Here is a 21,042-nt window from a genome sequence, read left to right on the forward strand (position 1 = left end):
GATCTCCAATATATAATAACGCTATCTATTCTCCCTGAGTAGTAATTGGAAAAGTAGATACCTGGCTAATAATATGTGTACTGATTTAGAGAAGAAAAAAGCAGCACATTTATTTTCTACCAACAAGAACCCGAGTATCTTTCCACAGAGGTCACCCTGAAACTCTTCAGCCTGGGAGAAAAGCCATCTGGCTTAATACTTGATAGGAAGTGAAAGACACAACGTGTCCGTGTGGATTCCCAATAAAGACATGGACAAAAGAGAAACATACATGATGACAAACTATGAGGATCTTAATATAGCTACAGAGACCAGGGAAAATGACAGAACTAGATCATTCCAGCCCCCACTTAGGATCTCAGAGTGAGGCTCCAGTATTTTTTTTTTTTTTAATTAGAACTCCTTTAGTTCTTGAACTCCTTTAGTACTAGTCAAAACGACCTTTAAATATGCAGAGCCCTCTTTAAAAAAAAAAATCTGTTCTCCAACCCTAGAAATACAGATTATGGTCTCTACTGAAAGGAAGCAGGGGTCCTTGGAGAAACAGCTGATTCCAGGTGTGGAACAGGATATGAACAAGATGAGCCCAGAACAGCAAGGAAGCGATCACACTACCAGAGTTGTGTAAAAAGACGCAGATGCCAACTTGAAGAGGCTCCAACTGGGCAAAGATGGCATCATTAGGACACTCATAAGGCTGTTAGCTATGTTGTAGCTGTTTAGAGGAAGATTTTGGTTTTCCCCTTAGAAAGTCTTAAAATAGGTATGGAATAGTAGGTAAATTTTATTTAGGCTTACTGATAAAATTAATCAAAATAGCTGTACTGGGCTTCCCTGGTGGCGCAGTGGTTGAGAATCCGCCTGCCAATGCAGGGGACACGGGTCAAGCCCTGGTCTGGGAGGATCCCACATGCCGCGAAGCAACTGGGCCTGTGAGCCACAACTACTGAGCCTGCGTGTCTGGAGCCTGTGCTCCGCAACAAGGGAGGCCACGATAGTGAGAGGCCCGCGCACCGCGATGAAGAGTGGCCCCCGCGGGCCTCCCTGTGGCGCAGTGGTTGAGAATCTGCCTGCCAATGCAGGGGACACGGGTTCGAGCCCTGGTCTGGGAGGATCCCACATGCCGCGAAGCAATTGGGCCTGTGAGCCACAACTACTGAGCCTGCGCGTCTGGAGCCTGTGCTCCGCAACAAGAGAGGCCGCGATAGTGAGAGGCCCGCGCACCGCGATGAAGAGGGGCCCCCACTTGCCGCAACTAGAGAAAGCCCTCGCACAGAAACGAAGACCCAACACAGCCAAAAATAAAAAATTAAAAAAAAAAAAAGCTGTACTTTTCAACGGAACATCCCCAGCTCTTCTAATAATAGGCCTCTTTTCATTAGTTCATTTATTACTTTAAAAAAAAAAACAAACAAAAACCCTCACTGGTCATCACTAGAGAATGATGGACCAACTTGTCATTTTGAAAACTGATAAAGAGAACAAAAGCATATATATTTATCATTGTCCCAAGTACCACTGGGTAACTAAATACTACACGAGGGAAAGTTTCTCTTTATACAAATAGTCCAGCTAATAAATGAAAAATGATAGCATGTCATCATATTGCAATTCCTAATGAATTGATGATATCAATGGTTGCTGACATCCCAGAAAGAATCAACCAGACATCACCTGCCTCCTGATGGAAGAAAAATTATCAACTATAAAGCAATCTTACAAAAAAGGAAAATGGGAATATAAATATAGGAAGTGTTTAGATCCAACTACTAATTTACTGGAAATACAGAGATCTATATTATAGGTATGCAATCAGTAAAATCTAGTTTGTGGGCCAGTTGTTTCTTTAAAAAAATTACAAAGTCTTAAAATGCATACTGACCCACAGATCCTGTTTCAAATAAACTGCTAGGAAAATTAACATGAGTCGACTGAAAATCTAAACACTCATTGGATATTTTATATTAAGGAATTATTATTTTAGATATAGTAAGTACTCTTTAGGAAAATATCCACAATACCATTATTTTTTAAAAATTTATTTATTTATTTTTGGCTGCGTTGGGTCTTCGATGTTGCGCGTGGGCTTTCTCTAGTTGTGTCAGGTGGGGGCTATTCTTCATTGTGGTGTGCAGGCTTCTCATTGCGGTGGCTTCTCTTATTGTGGAGCACCGACTCGCGCTCAGGCTTCAGTAGTGGTGGCGCGTGGGCTCAGCAGCCAGGGCTCACAGGCTCTAGAGCGCAGGCTCAGTAGTTGTGGCGCACGGGCTTAGATGCTCCGTGGCATGTGGGATCTTCCTGGACCAGGGATCGAACCCGTGTCCCCTGCATTGGCAGGCGGATTCTTAACCACTGCGCCACCGGGGAAGCCCTATTTTTTAAAAAACAATCTTTAAGAACGCTGCCAGGAAGCAGAGACTTCAGGTGGTGATCTATCCCTATTTTGAAGTGGACTATCTGTGCAAGCTATGAGAAATGATAAAACTCCCTTCCCCAGGAATACCATTCTTTGTTTTAAAAAGGAAAAAAAGGTTCACTGTGAACTTTTAGAAAGTAGAAACATATCATCAGTTTCCTTATCTTAAAAATGGCAAGTTGATACAGAATGACCGAGACGATAATGACCAATAATAATGATCATCAAGCAATTCCCCAGGACCTTCTGTCAACACACAAGGAAACAATCACAGTTGGCACTAGTCCATGGTCCCAAACCCTAGTTACTACAAACTACTGCCAAGCTGGAAGCCTTTCTGAAGAAAGGTCTATTATTAGAAGAGCTAGGATGTCCAGCTGGAAAGTACAACTAATTTTGAGTGTACGTTAGCCTAAATACAGCTTACCTGCTATCCATACCTAATTTTGAATCTTTCAAAGGGCGGAAAATAAAACCCTCTAAAAAGCTAGCTGGATGCATTTTAGGGACTCACTCATGATTCTTAAATTCTCTAAGCACCCTAATTTTTACAAATTTCAGAATATCCTTTGATTTCAGGTGTATTTATACAACGTGTACCCAGCCCTTCCACCTTGCTTCTACTAAAAATACACATAACCCTTCAGAAAGCAATGAAAAAACAACCACCCGAAGTATATCCAAACAAACACGTGCAATATGGGCATTATCTTCTCTGAGATACTTTTCAAAGATGGTAGTTTTGTAAGTCCCACACATTCATAATATTTAGGATGGGGCTCTAACATACCTTGCTTGTTTAGCAGTTTTACTGTTCCTCAAAACTAAAAATCTAAAACTTTTTAGACTTTTCATTAGTTCAGCAGGACAATAAAAGTACTCTGAGATGTCTTTTTAAAGAAAAAACAGAAAGATACTGATAGATAACTAATACTCAGAAACTCAGAGAGAAGGAAAAAATTCTTTACGCCAGTAATTTTATCAAAATTATAGTAATTGTGAACAGTTATTTCTTTAAAGAGATATACTGACCCAAGAGGAATTCTCTGAAGGGTTAGTAGGCAGGATGTGTCTACTGTGATCAGTGCAAAGGATTCTGCAGGTCCCCCAAAGGGCCCCCTCAGCATCTGGGCACGCTGGGTTTGTGCATATGATCATGGCAGAGCCTCCTCTTAAACCACTGCTGATTCAAACCAATGATTCCTTGCTGAGGACTTAGGAAAACTGTTCACGTATAACACGCTTTCTCTCAGAAATCCCACAGAGATCTCAGTGATATCAGCTTGCACCTGTGTATTTAGTATAAAGTCTGAAGTTGTTTTATCCCCATTTTATACACAGGGAAGTCAAGTCAGGGGCAGACTAAATTATTTCAGTAAGGCCACAGAGTAAGCAAGTCACCACAATTTAAAAAACAAAACCAAATATAAAACTCCATTCTAGTTTAGAACAGACACACCATTTATATTTATACTTTCATCTGTCCTGTCCATTCTGTCCCCTCCAATCCTATCCACCTGGACCCACCCCACAGGCTCATGTCACCCATCCTTTCCATTAACCACTCCTCGAGCACTTACTTGTACTGAGCATCACACGTGGTGACGGAGACACAGGGAGGTTAGTACCTAGAGGACTTGTACTTTTACCACGAGCCAGGCAAGATAGTTACATAAAGGACAAATGATTTTGAGGACTCTTCCAGTGAAGGCATGTTTCTCAAAATCGTATTTGATTGATAGGTTTAAAAAATTTAAGTATGAACAACTAGTGGCAGAACACAGATCATCTAAATTCTTTTACTAAGGCTTTCATATGTGGGACAAGTTTTAAAGATACAGTAATCTCTGCCATTCTTATCTCTCTACCTATAAAATCATATTTTTAAGTTTAATTTCACATGTCAAGTGAGATAGTATAGTCAAACTATGCAGAATTGATACCTCGAATTACCTACCCTGTTTTTTTTTAAAAAATAAATTTATTTCTTTATTTTTGGCTGCACTGGGTTCTTCGTTGCTGAGCGCGGGCTTTCTCTAGTTGTGGTAAGCAGGGGCTACTCTTCTTTGTAGTACACGGTCTTCTCATTGTGGTGGTTTCTCTTGTTGCGGAGCACAGGCTCTAGGCACGCGGGCTTCAGTAGTTGTGGCTCGCGGGCTCTAGAGCATAGGCTCAGTAGTTGCGGCGCATGGGCTTAGCTGCTCCATGGCATGTGGGATCTTCCCGGACCAGGGCTCGAACCCGTGTCCCCTGCATTGGCAGGCGGATTCTTAACCACTGCGCCACCAGGGAGGCCCTACCATGGTTTTTTAATAATGCAGGTTTAAGATACGTAAATGTTGGGACTTCCCTGGTGGTCCAGTGGTTAAGACTCCGTGCTTCCAATGCAGGGGGCATGGGTTCAATCCCTGGTCGGGGAACTAAGATCCCACATGCCACTCAGCCAAAAAAAAAAGATACGTAAATGTGGAGAGGCACATATATTATCTATTTGTAATATTTTTTTAAACAAACCAGAGTTGAGCCAACTAGATTTTAATGTCCTGTAAGGAAAACAAAACACATTTCACTCAACTATGAATCCTTTGATGACTCAGCAGCTCATGAATATGTTTCAACAACAGTAAAAAAGCAGCAAACACTAGAAGTATTTAGAAGCCATCATATAGTGGATGTGTGGAGATCTCCACGTGAAGTGACATCACACCTACCGTAGTGTCATTGCTGGTAACATAAACCAGGACGTCGGAGGAGTTCCTGCCATTGATGTATCGGTAGCAGTTCCAAACACAGCTAATCAAGTAACCCTGTAAGTAAGCAGTGACTGTTAGAGATTTAATTTTCAAAGTTCAGACAATTTACAATATCATCATGGATAACGCCATATTGCAAAAGGTTCATTTATACAAATTTTAAACGCACATTAACGCTACTAAACCAAAAAGCCTTTAAAATTACAAATGTTGGATATAGTAGCTTTCTGGCCAAGGGTGATACTGTAGCCTTACTACGCAGAAGGTGATGGGGAAGGGTGGGGCTGAAAGGAGAAAGAGAATTTCCAAGAAAAGGAAGTTGAAAGGAGCAATCACCGCAAACATTTACTGCCCCCAAAGAACAATCAATTTGTTAGCCGATTCTCATCACACTTTAACTCTGGATCTTTTGGATCGTTATTCTATATCATTATATATGATTTTATAATACAAGTCAACTTTTTTTTTAAAAAAAGGTTCACAGCACATTAATTTGCTCTGTGATCAGTACAATTCACTAAAACATTTCCATTTTCACAATGAAATATCCACAGAAGATAATTAAAATTAAGGTCCAGACTAAAGACATGCTGGAAATAAAGCATGAGCTCATGGGAGATGTTTAAAATACGAAGTCTTTGTACTTTCATTCCAATCATGTGTAATCAGATTAAAACAAAATGATTTCAAAGCCCCTTTCTAGCTTTGAAATTCTTTGATTAAAAGGTTAAAGATGTGGAAAAAACGGAGCCCTCCTACATTGCTGGTGGGAATGTAAAACGGTGTTGCTTTACAAAACAGTCCGGAAGTCCCTCAAAAGGTTAAACAGTTAAATGTGGGGACTTCCTTGGTGGCGCAGTGGCTAAGAATCCACCTGCCAATGCAGGGGACACGGGTTTGATCCCTGGTCTAGGAAGATCCCACATGCCGCGGAGCAACTAAGCCTGTGTGCCACAACTACTGAGCCTGCGCTCTAGAGCCCATGCGCCTAGAGCCTGTGCTCCGCAACAAGAGAAGCCACTGCACCACAAATGAAGACCCAACACAGCCATAAACAAACAAACAAACAAACAAATAAATAGTTAAATGTGACCCGGTGACTCCACTCCAAGGTATATACCCAAGAGAAATGAAAACATATGTCCACACAAAAACTTGTGCACAAATGTTCACAGCAACATTATTTGTAATAGCAAAAGAGTAAAAACAATCCAAATGTCTGTCAACTTAGGACTGGATAGACAAACAAAATATTCCATTGTATGGTATATTCATACAATGGAATATAATTCAGCAACAAAAAGGAAGTTCTGATAACTTGCTACGGCATGGATGAACCTTGGAAATGTCAAAGAAACCAGTCACAAAGGACCACATATTATATGATTCCATGTATATGAAATGTGCAGAAGGGGCAAATCCATAGAGACAGAAAATAGATTAGTGGTTACCAGGGGATGGGGGTAAGGGCAAATGTCATATGGTAAAAGTGTTCTAAAATTACATTGTTTAACCACAGAGCTGTGTTTATACAACTCCGTGAATATACTAAAAACCACTAGATTGTACACTTAAATGGGAGAACTTTATGATATGCGAATTATATCTCAAAGTTGTTTTATAAAAAAGAAGACATTTAACAACAAAAGGAGTGCTTGTCAACACTTTTCAGAAGAGTGAGGTAAATGCTCTGTTGTGTACTCAGAATGCTGTCTTTAGCTGCATTCATACTTGGTGATTATTTCCTACAGTGAGACTTTCTGTGATAATGTTAATACGAAAATGCATAATGCTATTTTAGTAAAGTGTTTTCTGAATGGCAATAATCTGAAACCAGAGATCAACAATGAGAAAGAGATGGAAAGGGCATTTTTCTTGAACAATATGTTGAATTTACTCAAATCTTCAGTTTACTCAACAACGCTCTTGCTTCTCTATTAAAACAAACAAACTAAAACACGCTGGACTCATTGAGAATTTTAATACAAATAAAAAAGGAATGCTTGGACATATTCTGTTGTGTACTATGTAAGAAGACTAACCAGTCATCCATTATTTTAGCAGTGAACAGAAGGTTCTTTTAAGACAAGAACTCTTTCCGATGTGAGGCCTCCAAAATGACAAATCTATAACTGAAGGTTAAACTGCGGAGGGGAAATACCCAGTGTCTGGGGCCCCGTACGCCCAGCCAGCATTCTTGAATGCCCCCTGCAACGCCAGGAGCGTTCACTCACTAAACACTCTGATGGGAGAAAAACCTGGCCTGTTGTCTCTAAACTTACTTCAATGACCAATAACTTATTTCAATGACCTTATTTCCTATTTGACATTTCTGTAATCTTGAATAAATTAAATATTTGGTATATTTCCCAAATAGACTTGCACTGACAACAGTACATCCATCATCTACTTGAAGAGCTAGGTGGTAAGCGTTGTTCCCTTTACCAACTAAGGACAGAGCAAAACTGACACATGTTGTGATCTGGGTTCCTGGGGAACCACTAGTGATAAAACTTATTAAAGAGTAACAGTGAATTTAGGTTGTGAGAGCTACTAATCAGGTAAACTGGTATGTGAAACTGCAACACATATATGTGTTCATATTTGTTTAAACTAATAATTACTGAGTCTCCACAAAGGGATAGAAAAATGAAGGCAGGGTCTATGTTCTCAAGGAAATGGAATCTGGTTAGTAGGGATAGATACATAAATAATGAAATATTAACACATTACGCACAGGTTGGAGACAGTGCTGTGAACAATCTACATGATGCCTTTTATTAGATCATTATGATAAATAATATAGTTTGCAGTTGATAAAAGCACCACAGACAGGGCAGGGATTTTTCTTATTCACCACCAAACCCTAGCAGCTACAACACGGCCCGGCACACAGGAGACCATCAGTAAATATTTACTGAATAAATAAATGAATGAAGCATCTTCCCATCCATTAGCTCATTAACCTCACAGTCACCCTTCACAATGTTTTCTTAGCTATTACTGTTATTTAGTAAATGAAGAAACCAAGGCTCTGGTCACATAGTTATATGGCAGTGACACAAGGTAGATCTAGGTCCTCTGACTCAAAATCTCAAGTAAGCATTTCCAATAAAGATGTAAATGCCTACACAGTTAAAATGCCTTTTTTGAGAGCAGTGGGAGGGTCCAGCTTCTGGGTAATGGCACAGGGTAGCTTGGTCAGACTAACCTTCTTTCCGGGTAAAAATGATAAAATCTGGAATAGACACACACAGACACACAGACTCTATTTGAAGGCAGGGCTGAAGGGCCCAAAACAGGCAGAAGCTAAAGGGGAGTCTACCCTTGAGTGGCAAACTGCAGTGAGTGGGATTTGAGGGTCTGAAGCCTTTTGCCAGTGGCTCTGCCCACTCTCCACACAGCTGGTGGTCTGACTGAGAAGCCAGGAAGTTGGGGTGTTGAGGTAGGAGCTGCAGGGGCAGGAAGCCTCAACATCTGTGTATAAAATTCACCCAAATCCTTGACCACTAGGCCACACATGCAGTAACAAGCCATGCAGAGTATGTTGTATGGAGGGCAATGCAGACCTCAGTGACTTTCAATGAATCATTTTCTTTCTACTCCTCTTCAACACATTACCATTTAAAATGACTTTTCTCCCTAAATGCAGCTTCTTCAAAACTCACCAAGGCTTGGTTTTTAAAGAATTCGGTAATTTTATGCCAAAATAAAGACAACGAAAGATGTTAAGAATTAAAAGTTCAAGGTCTAACTTGAGAATTTTCTACTTATTACTAGCACACAAGCACAAATTATGATGATGTTTTTATTATTAGGTTTACAAAGATGAAAAATAGCACTCGACGGATGAGGGTGAGGGAAACGTGGCGGATGGGAGTGTTAAGGCATTCAACTTTAGGGGAGATCAATCTGACAAACTATCAAAAACCTTCAAATTACGCATACCCTCTAATTTCAAGAAATAGATCTTGAGGAAATAAATGTATAAGTGTACAAAAGATGTATTTAATTTAATATATTCACTGCTGTACTATTTATAAGTGAAAAAGTAGGAACTATCTCAATGTCCAACAATAACTAATTTATAAAAATGATAAATTCATAATAGACTGTTACAGAATTATGTTCAAAATCGATTACATTTTTTTTTTAAGATTTTATTTATTGATTGCTATGTTGGGTCTTCGTTTCTGTGCTAGGGCATTCTCTAGTTGCGGCAAGCGGGGGCCACTCTTCATCGCGGTGTGCGGGCCTCTCACTATTGCGGCCTCTCTTGTTGCGGAGCACAGGCTCCAGACGCGCAGGCTCAGTAGTTGTGGCTCACGGGCCTAGTTGCTCCGCGGCATGTGGGATCTTCCCAGACCAGGGCGCGAACCCGTGTCCCCTGCATTAGCAGGCAGATTCTTAACCACTGTGCCACCAGGGAAGTCCCCGATTACATTTTTAAAAACAAATTACAGGGACTTCCCTGGTGGTCCAGTGGGTAAGACTCCACGCTCCCAATGCAGGGGGCCCGGGTTTGATCCCTGGTCAGGACACTAGATCCCACACGCATGCCGCAACTAAGAGTTCGCATGCCACAACTAAGGAGTCTGCCTGCTGCAACTAAGGAGCCAGGCGAGCCGCAACTAAGGAGCCCGCCTGTTGCAACCAAATATAATAAATAAATAAATATTTAGGGAAAAACCCCACAAATTACAAAAGAATGTATACAGAGACTTGTAATGGATGCTATGGTACTTAATACACACCACATAAATGTACAACATTATATTAATTTATTTCCATCCAAATAGATTTTAGAAGAACCCTGGGTTGGCCTGTGGAAATCTGGTTAGTGTTTATCTCTCTCATATAGATAAGAGAAGGAACAGAATTGTGAGGAATTCAAAAAGCAGTTCAGAAATCTAAAACAAGATAACAAACTAACGGAAGTTTGCTTACTTCTTTAGCATTCATGAATACATTTAATAATATTTGGACCATAAGTAAAATCTTCATGCTTACCTTAAAAGTCAAGATAATGCTGATAAACAGAAGAATAATAAGGACCAAACAGGTAGGATTCACTGACATGATATCATCTTTGTAAGGAAAATCAGGAGGCTACAAAAGAAAAGTACCTCATTAGCAAATCTCATTAATGATCCAGGATTCTATTCCATAAGCAGTAACCAGATGTGCTTATCAGAAAGCAATTAATTAAAGCAGATAGTTATTATTTAAGGACACTATAACATTTCTAGTCTACCTCTACTAATGAAAAAGCTATAAACAGTGTGATGGGGAGAGGCTAGCCTGTTCTTAATTCAGGCAGTAACTCTCAAAAAGAAAATTCAGTGGAAGATTCATGAGACGTAAAGACCTAACTCTGCCCTCCAACCATATAGAAAGTTCGAAGTCAATGGTCTTTACAACACCTCAAAATTTGGATTTTCTGCAAATTCTGGACCATTCTAATGGGCTTGTGGAGGGCAAGGGGGAGAACCCTATTAAAATAGTGCCTTCTTAATATAGAGCATTTTTGCTGATGCGACTTCTCAAAGAACAAAACCTTTATATTAGTAGGTATTTACAGCATTTTTTAAAAATCAAAACTATTATATAGAATGGATAAACAAGGTCCTACTGTATAGCACAGGGAACTATATTCAATATCCTGTGATAATAATCGAAAAAGAGTATGAAAAAGAATATGTATATACATGTATAACAATCACTTGGCTGTACAGCAGAAATGAACACAACATTGTAAATCAACTGTACTTGAATTAAAAAAAAAAACAACAAACCACAAGTCCTACCATCTGACCATAATGATTAACTACCAGGTCAAAAGAAACCCTTTTAGGAGGACTGAAATCTGCTACTATGGGTCACGGGAATGACAGGATGTCAGCGAGTCTCGTGCTCAGCACTGATCGAAGCTCTCATTGTAAACGGCTTACACAGCGTGCATAGAAGGCAGCCCCGTGTGCGGTCACCCTTCATCTCTCCTCATCACCCACTACTATGTGTTTGGATCCCACATGAGCAGTGTTCCCAGACATAAAAAAGGAGAAAACTCGTGACTCATGTGCTTGGCTCCGCCTCCCCAGGTTGAGCCTCACCTAGTGGTTTTCAGAGTCTCCTTTCACTCTGGCAAAATACCTAAGTAATAAAATCTAAGTCACTTTTTGTGATCAGCACATCAAACTGGCCCCTACCCTTGGAGCCTAAAAGGCTGTCTGTAGTACTGATCTCAAAGGCAAAATAACACAAACTGATGTTATTTATAAGACCAACCACAGAATCATATTGTTTCCAGGAATATGGAAAAAAAAAAAAAAAACAACCGCTATTACAGTGAAATATATGAGCCTTTCCACAAAGATCTTCCCCCAGAAAAGTGAACGTGGTTTCTACATCCAGTTAAGACCTATAAAAACACACACATAACTTATTTTAACTGTGTTTACAAGACTCCACATAAAAGAAACGGTACTAGGATTAAGTGGCGCTCTCTAGCAGCCTTCTCAGACAAGCCTCCCCAGATTCACTGTGTATCTCAACTTGTCAACAGGAGGGGCAATATCAGTGGAAATTTAATGTCCCCTTTCAGTGCCGTCTCTTAGGCGCTGTGATAACCTGCAGGCCTCGCTCTTCCAGCCCAGACTGATCTTCAAGTCGAATGTGCAGAAGATGCCTACTTGTATTATTTGGTTTATAATTATACATAAAAGTAGACAGTGAGTTTTTAAACTGATATGAGGATTATTGTGAGCACCACCAATGTTATGACTTTACAACTGGGTACAGAGTGACTGAACAATGCGGGTGGAACAGGAAGTCTTGGTATAGTATCCTGAGTGTTCTAAACGCTGGCCTGCACATTAGCCTTTCTCCTCCTTATCAATCTCCAAATACATGGGATGCAGCACACAATATACTCTTCAGGTAGTCAGGACTGTCATGTGACTTGCCTTGGTGTCCCCTCACTCCATACCACCCTCTCCCAGCCCCCCCACGTGACGGGCTCTGTCGAGATCATGTTTCCTCCACAATTCCAGGATGATTTTAGGAGCTCAGTGCCAGATCATTATTACAGAGTAAAATTCAAGTCCTTAAAGACAGAGGTAGTTCTACAACCTGTTCATCACATATAAACCCCCTCATGCAGAAACACTTAGCTGTTATCACAAGAGATAATACATAAAATTAGCACATGGGAAATAACACCAAAGTTTTCTTGACACTACACTCTACGAAAACATAGATCTGTTTCTAAGAAACAAAAAGAAGCTATTTCTTACAGCAATGACAACTTAATACTTTTGAGGAGCAACACACTGGAGGCTTTTCATACTAGGTCTGTTGAGTACTAGTCACGTGACCTGGGCAGACTGCCAAAAGATCACAAACTCCTGGGGCCACACTTCGTCCCTGGCTCCATCATCCCCTCCATCCCTCTTTTCCACTGAACTTCTTGACCTCCATTATCACATCAAACCCCCAGTCTGTAGCTCCATCCCAGAAAAACCCTGTTCCTTCCCCCATGCTCAGAAACTACTATTTTCTTTTTAAAGGAAATATTTTTTTAATTAATTAATTTATTTATTTATTTTTCGCTGTACTGGGTCTTCGTTGCTGCGCAGGGGCTTTTTCTCTAGTTGTGGCGAGCGGGGGCTACTCTTTGTGGTGGTACGTGGGCTTCTCATTGTGGTGGCTTCATTTGTTGCGGAGCACGGGCTCTAGGCGCGCGGGCTTCAGTAGTTGTGGCACGTGGGCTCAGTAGTTGTGGCTCGTGGGCTCAGTAGTTGTGGCTCGCAGGCTCTAGAGCACAGGCTCAGTAGTTGTGGTGCACGGGCTTAGTTGCTCTGTGGCATGTGGAATCTTCCCAGACCAGGGCTCGAACCCGTGTCTCCTGCATTGGCAGGCGCATTCTTAACCACTGCGCCACCAGGGAAGTCCTCAGAAACTACTATGAAAACCAAAGACTGAACGTTCTATTCTCTCTATTTAAAGCATTCTAAGATTTTGAAGAAATTACATTTTAAGGTACATAATTTAAAACACAAAGATTAAAAAATGTGAAGGCACAGAAGTATTCTAATCTCACACCCTCCATGAGCTTCTTAATAGACAGCCACCAATATTCACTCATATGGTCACAAAGGACATTTAATATTGTAGAAAACCAGCACCAGAAAGAAGTTTGGGGATTCCCTGGTGGTGCAGTGGTTAAGAATCCGCCTGCTTATGCAGGGGACACGGGTTCGAGCCCTGGTCTGAGAAGATCCCACATGCCGCGGAGCAACTAAGCCCGTGCGTCACAACTACTGAGCCTGCGCTCTAGAGCCCGCGAGCCACAACTACTGAAGCCCGCATGCTTAGAGCCCGTGCTCCGCGACAAGAGAAGCCACCGCAATGAGAAACCCGCGCGCCGCAACAAAGAGTAGCCCCCGCTCGCCACAACTAGAGAAAGCCCGCGCGCAGCAACAAAGACCCAACTCAGCCAAAAATAAATAAATAAATTAATTAATTAATTTAAAAAAAAAAAAAAAGAAGTTTGAAGAAGAAAGGGGTTCTATGGTCAAATAAGTCTGGGAAACAGTACATAGTAGAGTTCCACTTTTCCCATACACAGCAGAGGCAAAAGGCTATCCTCTGCTGATAATTGAGCAAATTGCACTTTACAAAAATAAGACAATTAGTAAGCAGCTTGTAAATTAGGTAGGCACCTCTAATACCATCATCACCGACTTATCTACCTCAGGGGGTTATGTTTTCCCAAAAAACATTCTAAGAGATAAAAAAATCTTATCTTTATTCAAAAATCTCTAATCAGTAACTCAGATGCAAGTTAAAACACCACAAATTAGTATGTGTATGTTTATCTCTACATCTTTTATATTTCTATCTTAACCAGGTCTCCCTCACGAAGAGACATAGTAATTATTATTATTATTTTTTTTTATAAATTTATTTATTTTATTTTTTGGCTGCATTGGGTCTCCATTGCTGTGCACGGGCTTTTCTTTCGTTGCGAGCGGGGGCTACTCTTTGTTGCGGTGCGCGGGCCTCTCATCGCGGTGGCCTCTCTTGTTGCGGAGCATGGGCTCCCGGTGCGTGGGCTTCAGCAGCCGTGGCACGTGGTCTCAGCAGCTGTGGCTTACAACTCTAGAGCACAGGCTCAGTAGTTGTGGCTCACGGGCTTAGTTGCTCCGTGGCATGTGGGATCTTCCCAGACCAGGGCTCGAACCCATGTCCCCTGCATTGGCAGGCAGACTCTTAACCACTGTGCCACCAAGGAAGTCCCGAGACATAGTAATTATAAAGGTCACGTACCAGCTGTCGTATGTATTCCTGGATGGAGTTTGGATAAACAAGCACAGTGACTGCAACCAAGGCGTTCAGGGCAAAATCAAAGATCTGGTAACAGAAGAATGGGATGATCCAGGCCGCGTGTTGCTAAACATAAGACAGGACAGGATGTTAATATTTAATATGTTCAATATTACAAAACATTATGTTTCTGAATTCAGAGAAATCTTTTCTTAATCTGAAGGGAAACGGAGGAGTAGAAATTCATTAAAGCAGGTCACGATGGCCACTTGCTAAACCAAACAAAAGCAGTCAACCAACAAGCCTCAGTGAACACTTCTGAGACTGTAACATTGGTTTTCCACGTAACATTAGCAAGAGATTTAAACTTTTAAAGATTCTTACAGGAAACTGAGAACAATCATTCCTTACTTCTTACAGATAGCTGCACAGATTACATGTGTAAGGGACCAAAGAAAAGGCCCAGGACCTTATTTCTAAGCTGCTTACCTTGTATGCTCCATAAGTAGCCATTGCACAGATCAGGATCATGAGAAGAGAAATTGCGATAGCAATGCACATGTCTGCAAAAAAGTTTTTTAAAAAAAGAAAGAAAATCAGTAGTAGCTCCACTGTTTTAACATATTTTAAAGTCACTCCTCAAAGGCATTTTGTTTATAAACCAATTATAGACAGGAACTTTATACTAAGTTAACCACCAGAGTTCCTTTGGAGTCTGAGTCGATGATTGTTAATGGAAGCAAAGTGCCTAAAAGATTTTCTCCCTAAATCACACATAGGTCTATATCAAATGTATCTATAAATATATCTATGTATATGTATTTAAAAGTTTGGTCTTCTGGTCCACTGAATTATATATATAACAAATGAGGTATTCTTTTTCTTATCAGGACCTTTATGTCTCTTGTTTAGTCTAGAGCCTGCCAACCTCTCCAATCTCCTCTCATCTCATCCCACACTTTCTTACTCACTGTAATCCAGCCACACCATTCAGTTCACTAAACACAGCCAAATCATCCCATGCCAGGGCCTCCTCACATTTGCAGTTCCCACTGAACAGAAGTAATGTCGCTCATCTTTTCACATGATTGGCTCCGCCTTTCTAATCATTCAGCTCAACACCTCCAAGATCTTCCCTGGCCATCCTAGCTAATGTGACCCTCCCGGTCATACCCACATGACTGCTGTATTTTCTTTACAGCATGTTTCACTATTATCTTGCTTATTCGTGTACTGTCTGTCTCTGCTAGAGGAACCTTCCTGAGGAAAAGGAGCTGCTGTGTCTCGTTCACTACTGCAACCTCAACACTGAGAAGGTGACAGATGCCACATGTGGGCGCTGAGCACTTGTACTGTGGTCAATCTGCACTGAGATGTGCCGTAAGACTGAAATGTACTCCACATTTCAAGGACTTAGTATCAAAAAAAAAAAAAAATCCCATTAATGATTTTTATACTGATTACAAGTTGAAATAATATTTGGGATATACTGAGTTAAATACATTATTAAAGTTAATCACCTGTTTGTTGTTACCTTTTTAAATGAGGTTACTAAGAAATTTAAAATTACTTGTGTGCTTGCATCATATCTTTGTTGAACAGAGCAGCTCTAGTACAACGCCTGTTTCACAGTAGGTACAAACTGAAGACTTATTCAAGAGGTCATGTTACCGTATCTTTAGGAGATTCTGATTAGAAGTACAGTATACCTGGGTTTCTGAAGGTAATGTGTAGTGTTATAATCAGGCTAAGAGAGTACAAAAACCCTTGCAGTAAAGTATCTGTATAGTGCTGACAGTTTCCAAGGCATTTTCACAGATACCTCATTGAGTCTTCATTACTCTGAGGTAGATGTTACTGTGCCCGGTTAATGGATTATGAAACCAGGGCTCAGAGGTTATGTAATTTGCTGAGATAGCATCTGCATCAAAAGGCTAAACTATGACTAACCCAGCTCTTATGACTCAGATCTTTGGCTCTCTCTACTATACTATGCTGCTTCTACTTAAGCTTTAAACACTGACCAAATGAACCAACCGAGACTGCCACTTGCTACAGGTATTTCTCCAAAGGAAAGCATTCCAGTTCTAGAGCCACCCACACTATATCCTCAGCTTCAGAGATGAGAGGATATTTTAAGCAGGTTTACAAACAGAATCATAAGGTCAAAGTACTTTCTGTGTCAGATGTATATATATCAACAAAGACCATTTGCCACCTTAAAAAAAAATGAAGCTTCCTTGAAATGGTCTCTAGATTTAATGCAGTACCTTTATAATAAAGCTGATGACTTTTACTAAAGGAGTAAAAATTTGATTCTCAAAAAAAAAAGGTTATAAGAGAATCAAGAGATAGTTAATACTAGTCCGTACTTAAAAGAGCATGATTTCTCTCAGGATACATATATATTTTATAGTTTACTTTATAATTTTAATGCTAAATGAACTCACCTTCCCTTGTTATGAGGGAAGAGGTACCAACAAGGACATTCCATGTATGCCTCACAGTATTTTTGCCGGGCAAGTAACCTGCCCAAGGTTGCCCAGCTAGCAAGTGGTGGATGAGCTATTCTACCCCAGAAGTCTAACTCCAGAGGCAATGCTCTTAGCCACCATGCTACCCAGCTGTGAAGGAGGTAAAGCAAATGCAGTAGTGGAGCTCAAAGTCCTGGGAAACCAGAGAGCGTCCCTAAAAGGAGCTGGACATCCTTTATTATGTGCAAAGCCTATCAGAACTTGTAGTAATCTCTAAAACTTGAACTCAGGCAGAAGTTTATTATTTTCTTCTTTGTCTTACTTTGACAGTTTCCAAATTCTGTACAAGCCTATTTTATAATGAGAAAAAATTAGTTTTATAAAAGCTAGCCCATTACAGGATACTCTGACTCCCTCATAGATCTTAAGAGAAATAGACAGACAGATAAACAAGCAAACAAACAAATCCAAGGCTTTATTTAAAAATAAAAATATAATGGTTATATTAATATTTATGTTATAATAAAATTTATATAAATTATCTTTTATATTATTAGGCATAGCAATAAAATCTTTATTAATATAAAATATTAATACAGAATAAAACTAAAATCTTTAATAATTTTATGTCCTACTCTGGAAAAAAAAAGAAAACCACTCCAGAACTAAATCTCACATAATCATTAAAATTTTTTAAATTTCCATCTTTTTCAAAGAATATAAAACTCAGGAGAAATTTAAAAGGCACAAATAAAATGAAAGTCATAAAGTATCCTATCACCACTCACAATGAAACACCACAGAAAAAATGTTAATTTGAGATGAGGAAATTTTCAAAATTCTATTCCTATAAATGACTACACCAGCCACACTGAACAGACTGAATATATCACAAGCATGTCGAACAGCTTAGGTAGGATCAAAGCGTAAATCAAATAAAAACAGAGCAGAGAAGATAAAACTGGTTAATGAACCTTGTATCTCCTAGCAGTCTAGAGCACAAGTCAGCTCCTCTGAAGTAGTGTGTAGCGTACCATGGTGAACATGAGAGTTACTCTGAGGAATTAAAATTCATTTCTTTTATAATTATGTCAACAGGCAAATGAGTAACTGGTCCTACTAACAATATAGGGATTTTTACAATCAGTAAAGTACTGGTCAGTGACAGGAATATCCTTTACTTATTCTTTGCACCCTAGCTCCGCCAACCAAAGACAGAGCACACTGCCGGCAAGTTGTTTCCTAAATTAAATTCCTGGCTTAATGACTCAGTTCTAATTTGAAAAGGTTCCAAAGAAAAGCTATACCACAGGCCACAAAGGCATAATTAGAAAGCATTTCCTGATACGTAGTCAATTAATCATTGAAATAGAATAGGCATATAAAGGAGTTCCCTGAAATGCCTTTGTTAAAATAATCTATTTCTAATTCTACTCTTCCTTAACATTTCTTGGGTATGTGTCCTTCCCATAAAACTGGTAGCTAGGGGCTTCCCTGGTGGCGCAGTGGTTGAGAATCCGCCTGCCAATGCAGGGGACACGGGTTCGAGCCCTGGTCTGGGAAGATCCCACATGCCGCGGAGCAACTGGGCCCGTGAGCCACAACTACTGAGCCTGCGCATCTGGAGCCTGTGCTCCGCAACAAGAGAGGCCGCGATAGCGAGAGGCCCGCGCACCGCGACGAAGAGTGGCCCCCGCTTGCCGCAACTAGAGAAAGCCCTCGCACAGAAACGAAGACCCAACACAGCCAAAAATAAATAAATAATTAAATAGTTAAAAAAAAAATCATTAAAAAACAAACAAACAAAAAACTGGTAGCTAGATAGATAACTAGCACCTGATTTGTGCTCCCACATCATACTTGCCTAGTCGTAAGTCATTCTTATGGCTCAATTTTCAGCCATATTTTTGGCTCATGAAAACAAACAGTATTTGGGGTATAGTTTCACCATTAAGTCTAGAAGAGAACTATTTTCAGATGAATTCACAGCAACAATATGAGCTACTGAGAGCAAAATACAAAAGCCCTCAACCCCTGCAGGGGTGAACACAAAACCCAGGTAAGTCCCTCCTATGGGGCTTCACGTTCTGAGGTTGAAAGCTTGGGGAAGAATAAGCATAAGGCACTAATTTTATTCCCTTAAAACAGAAGCAAAGCTCTAATATACTTTCTGTTATTTGTGTGGCAATTGTTTGTAACTTTTTATTAAAGTAAATTCAGATAGAAGAGGGGTTTCTTGTAACTTGCTAATTTACAACTTTATTCTTAAACCCAAAATTTATTTCATGAATACTAAATAGGTGTGTAACATGGGATAAAAATGTGAGGCTGTAGAGATTAAGAGGACATAATCTTTGCTCTCAGATGCTTAGCATCTACTAGGAAGGGATGGAAGAATTCAATAGCAGACAACAGATGACAAGCTAAGGGAGTTCAGAGGGAACAATATTTTCAGCCAAGAGGAACAAAAAAGAATTTATGGGAGGATGTGGTTATTTGGGCTGGGTCTTTTCTTCCCTCATAAATTTTTTGTATTAAGATATAATTCACATTCTATAAAATGCACCCTTTAAAAAAGCATATATATAATTCAGTGGGTTTTTTAGTCACAAAGTTGCACAGCCATCACCACTAATTCCAGAATATTTTCATTCTCCCAAAAAAACCCCCTCTATATCCTTAGAAGTCACTCCCCTTTCCCCACCCCGCCCTCCAGCCCCTGGCAACCATTGACGTACTTTCCATCTCTTTAGATTTGCCTATCCTGTACATTTCATATAAATGGAATCATATAATATGCGGCCTTCTGTGTCTGGCTTATCTCATTTAGAATAATATTTTCAAGGTTCATACATGTTGTCAGGTGTTAAGATTTAAACTATAAGTTACAAAGGATTAGTTAAGTAATATATGGAAAATGTCAAGTTCAGAGAATCTCTGTTAACTCCTCACTTTCTAAGATAAGGAAATTAGCTCCTGCCAGCTATTTTCATATTGAGAAATTTATACTGACATAATTAAGTCTCATAAAGGTTGCTTATATAAAAACAGAAAAACCTGGACTTCCCTGGTGGTGCAGTGGTTAAGAATCCGCCTGCCAATGCAGGGGACATGTGTTCAAGCCCTGGTCCGGGAAGATCCCACATGCCACGGAGCAAGTAAGCCCGTGCGCCACAACTACTGAGCCTGCGCTCTAGGGCCCGTGAGCCACAACTACTGAGCCCGCGTGCCAAATCTACTGAAGCCCACGCACCTAGAGCCCGTGCTCTGCAACAAGAGAAGACACTGCAATGAGAAGCCCGCACACTGCAACGAAGAGTAGCCCCCGCTCGCCGCAGCTAGAGAAAGCCCGCGTGCAGCAACGAAGACCCAACACAGCCAAACATACATACATACGTACATAAATAAATAGATAAATATTTTTTAAAAAATAGGAAAACCAATAAGGAGCATTTACGTTTTTTGTAATTATGGTCACTGGGGAACCAAGATGTGTGACTAGACCTTAAGAGAAGGAAATAAAAGAAATTTAATTTAAAAAATGCATGATCTATTTGGAACAATTTTGGAAACATTACTGATGGACACTAAAGAAGACTTGCACAATTGGAAAGGCGTAAGTTTTAATTAGACTTTTTAAAGATTTCACATCTCTATAAACTTACTAAAAATCATGAAGTTGTACATTTAAAATGGGTAAGTTTTACAGCATACAAAGTATAGCGCAATAAAGTCGTTTTAAAAAAAAAGATGTACAAAATACAACATGTAAAGGTGTTGCTTCTCCCTAAGCTAATCAACAAATTTAATTAACAGAGATATACAGCAGTATTTCCTGACAACTGGACATGTGGTGCTCAAGCACAGAAGAAAAACACAAGCAAGAATAATTAGAAGATTTCTGACAAAGAAGGTAGGGTTAGCCCTACCATATACTACACATATTTGCAGGAGAGGTGGTGAATTGGCACCAAGCTTTCATTCCCACCTTCTAATGTGCCTTCCTATTCTGCAGAGGCTGGAAAGCTAAAATCTAAATTTCCCAGATTCCCTTGCAACTGGGTGCTGGAAG

At 40.1% G+C, this 21,042-nt stretch overlaps 1 protein-coding gene across 1 annotated transcript in view; it reads right to left on the bottom strand.

Annotated features, from left to right (window-relative positions):
- The window catches only part of LAPTM4B (lysosomal protein transmembrane 4 beta), a 71,179-nt gene that overhangs the window by 15,168 nt on the left and 34,969 nt on the right, over nt 1–21,042 (bottom strand). Inside the window, exons 3-6 of the mRNA XM_036830472.1 lie at nt 14,986–15,059; nt 14,500–14,622; nt 10,180–10,278; nt 5,128–5,223 (exon numbers count right to left, since the gene is read on the bottom strand). Coding sequence (XP_036686367.1) covers nt 5,128–5,223; nt 10,180–10,278; nt 14,500–14,622; nt 14,986–15,059 — 392 coding nt within the window. The remainder of the gene's footprint in view (nt 1–5,127; nt 5,224–10,179; nt 10,279–14,499; nt 14,623–14,985; nt 15,060–21,042) is intronic.

The sequence above is a fragment of the Balaenoptera musculus genome, chromosome 17 (genome assembly GCF_009873245.2).
Source record: "Balaenoptera musculus isolate JJ_BM4_2016_0621 chromosome 17, mBalMus1.pri.v3, whole genome shotgun sequence".
Lineage (NCBI taxonomy): Eukaryota > Metazoa > Chordata > Mammalia > Artiodactyla > Balaenopteridae > Balaenoptera > Balaenoptera musculus.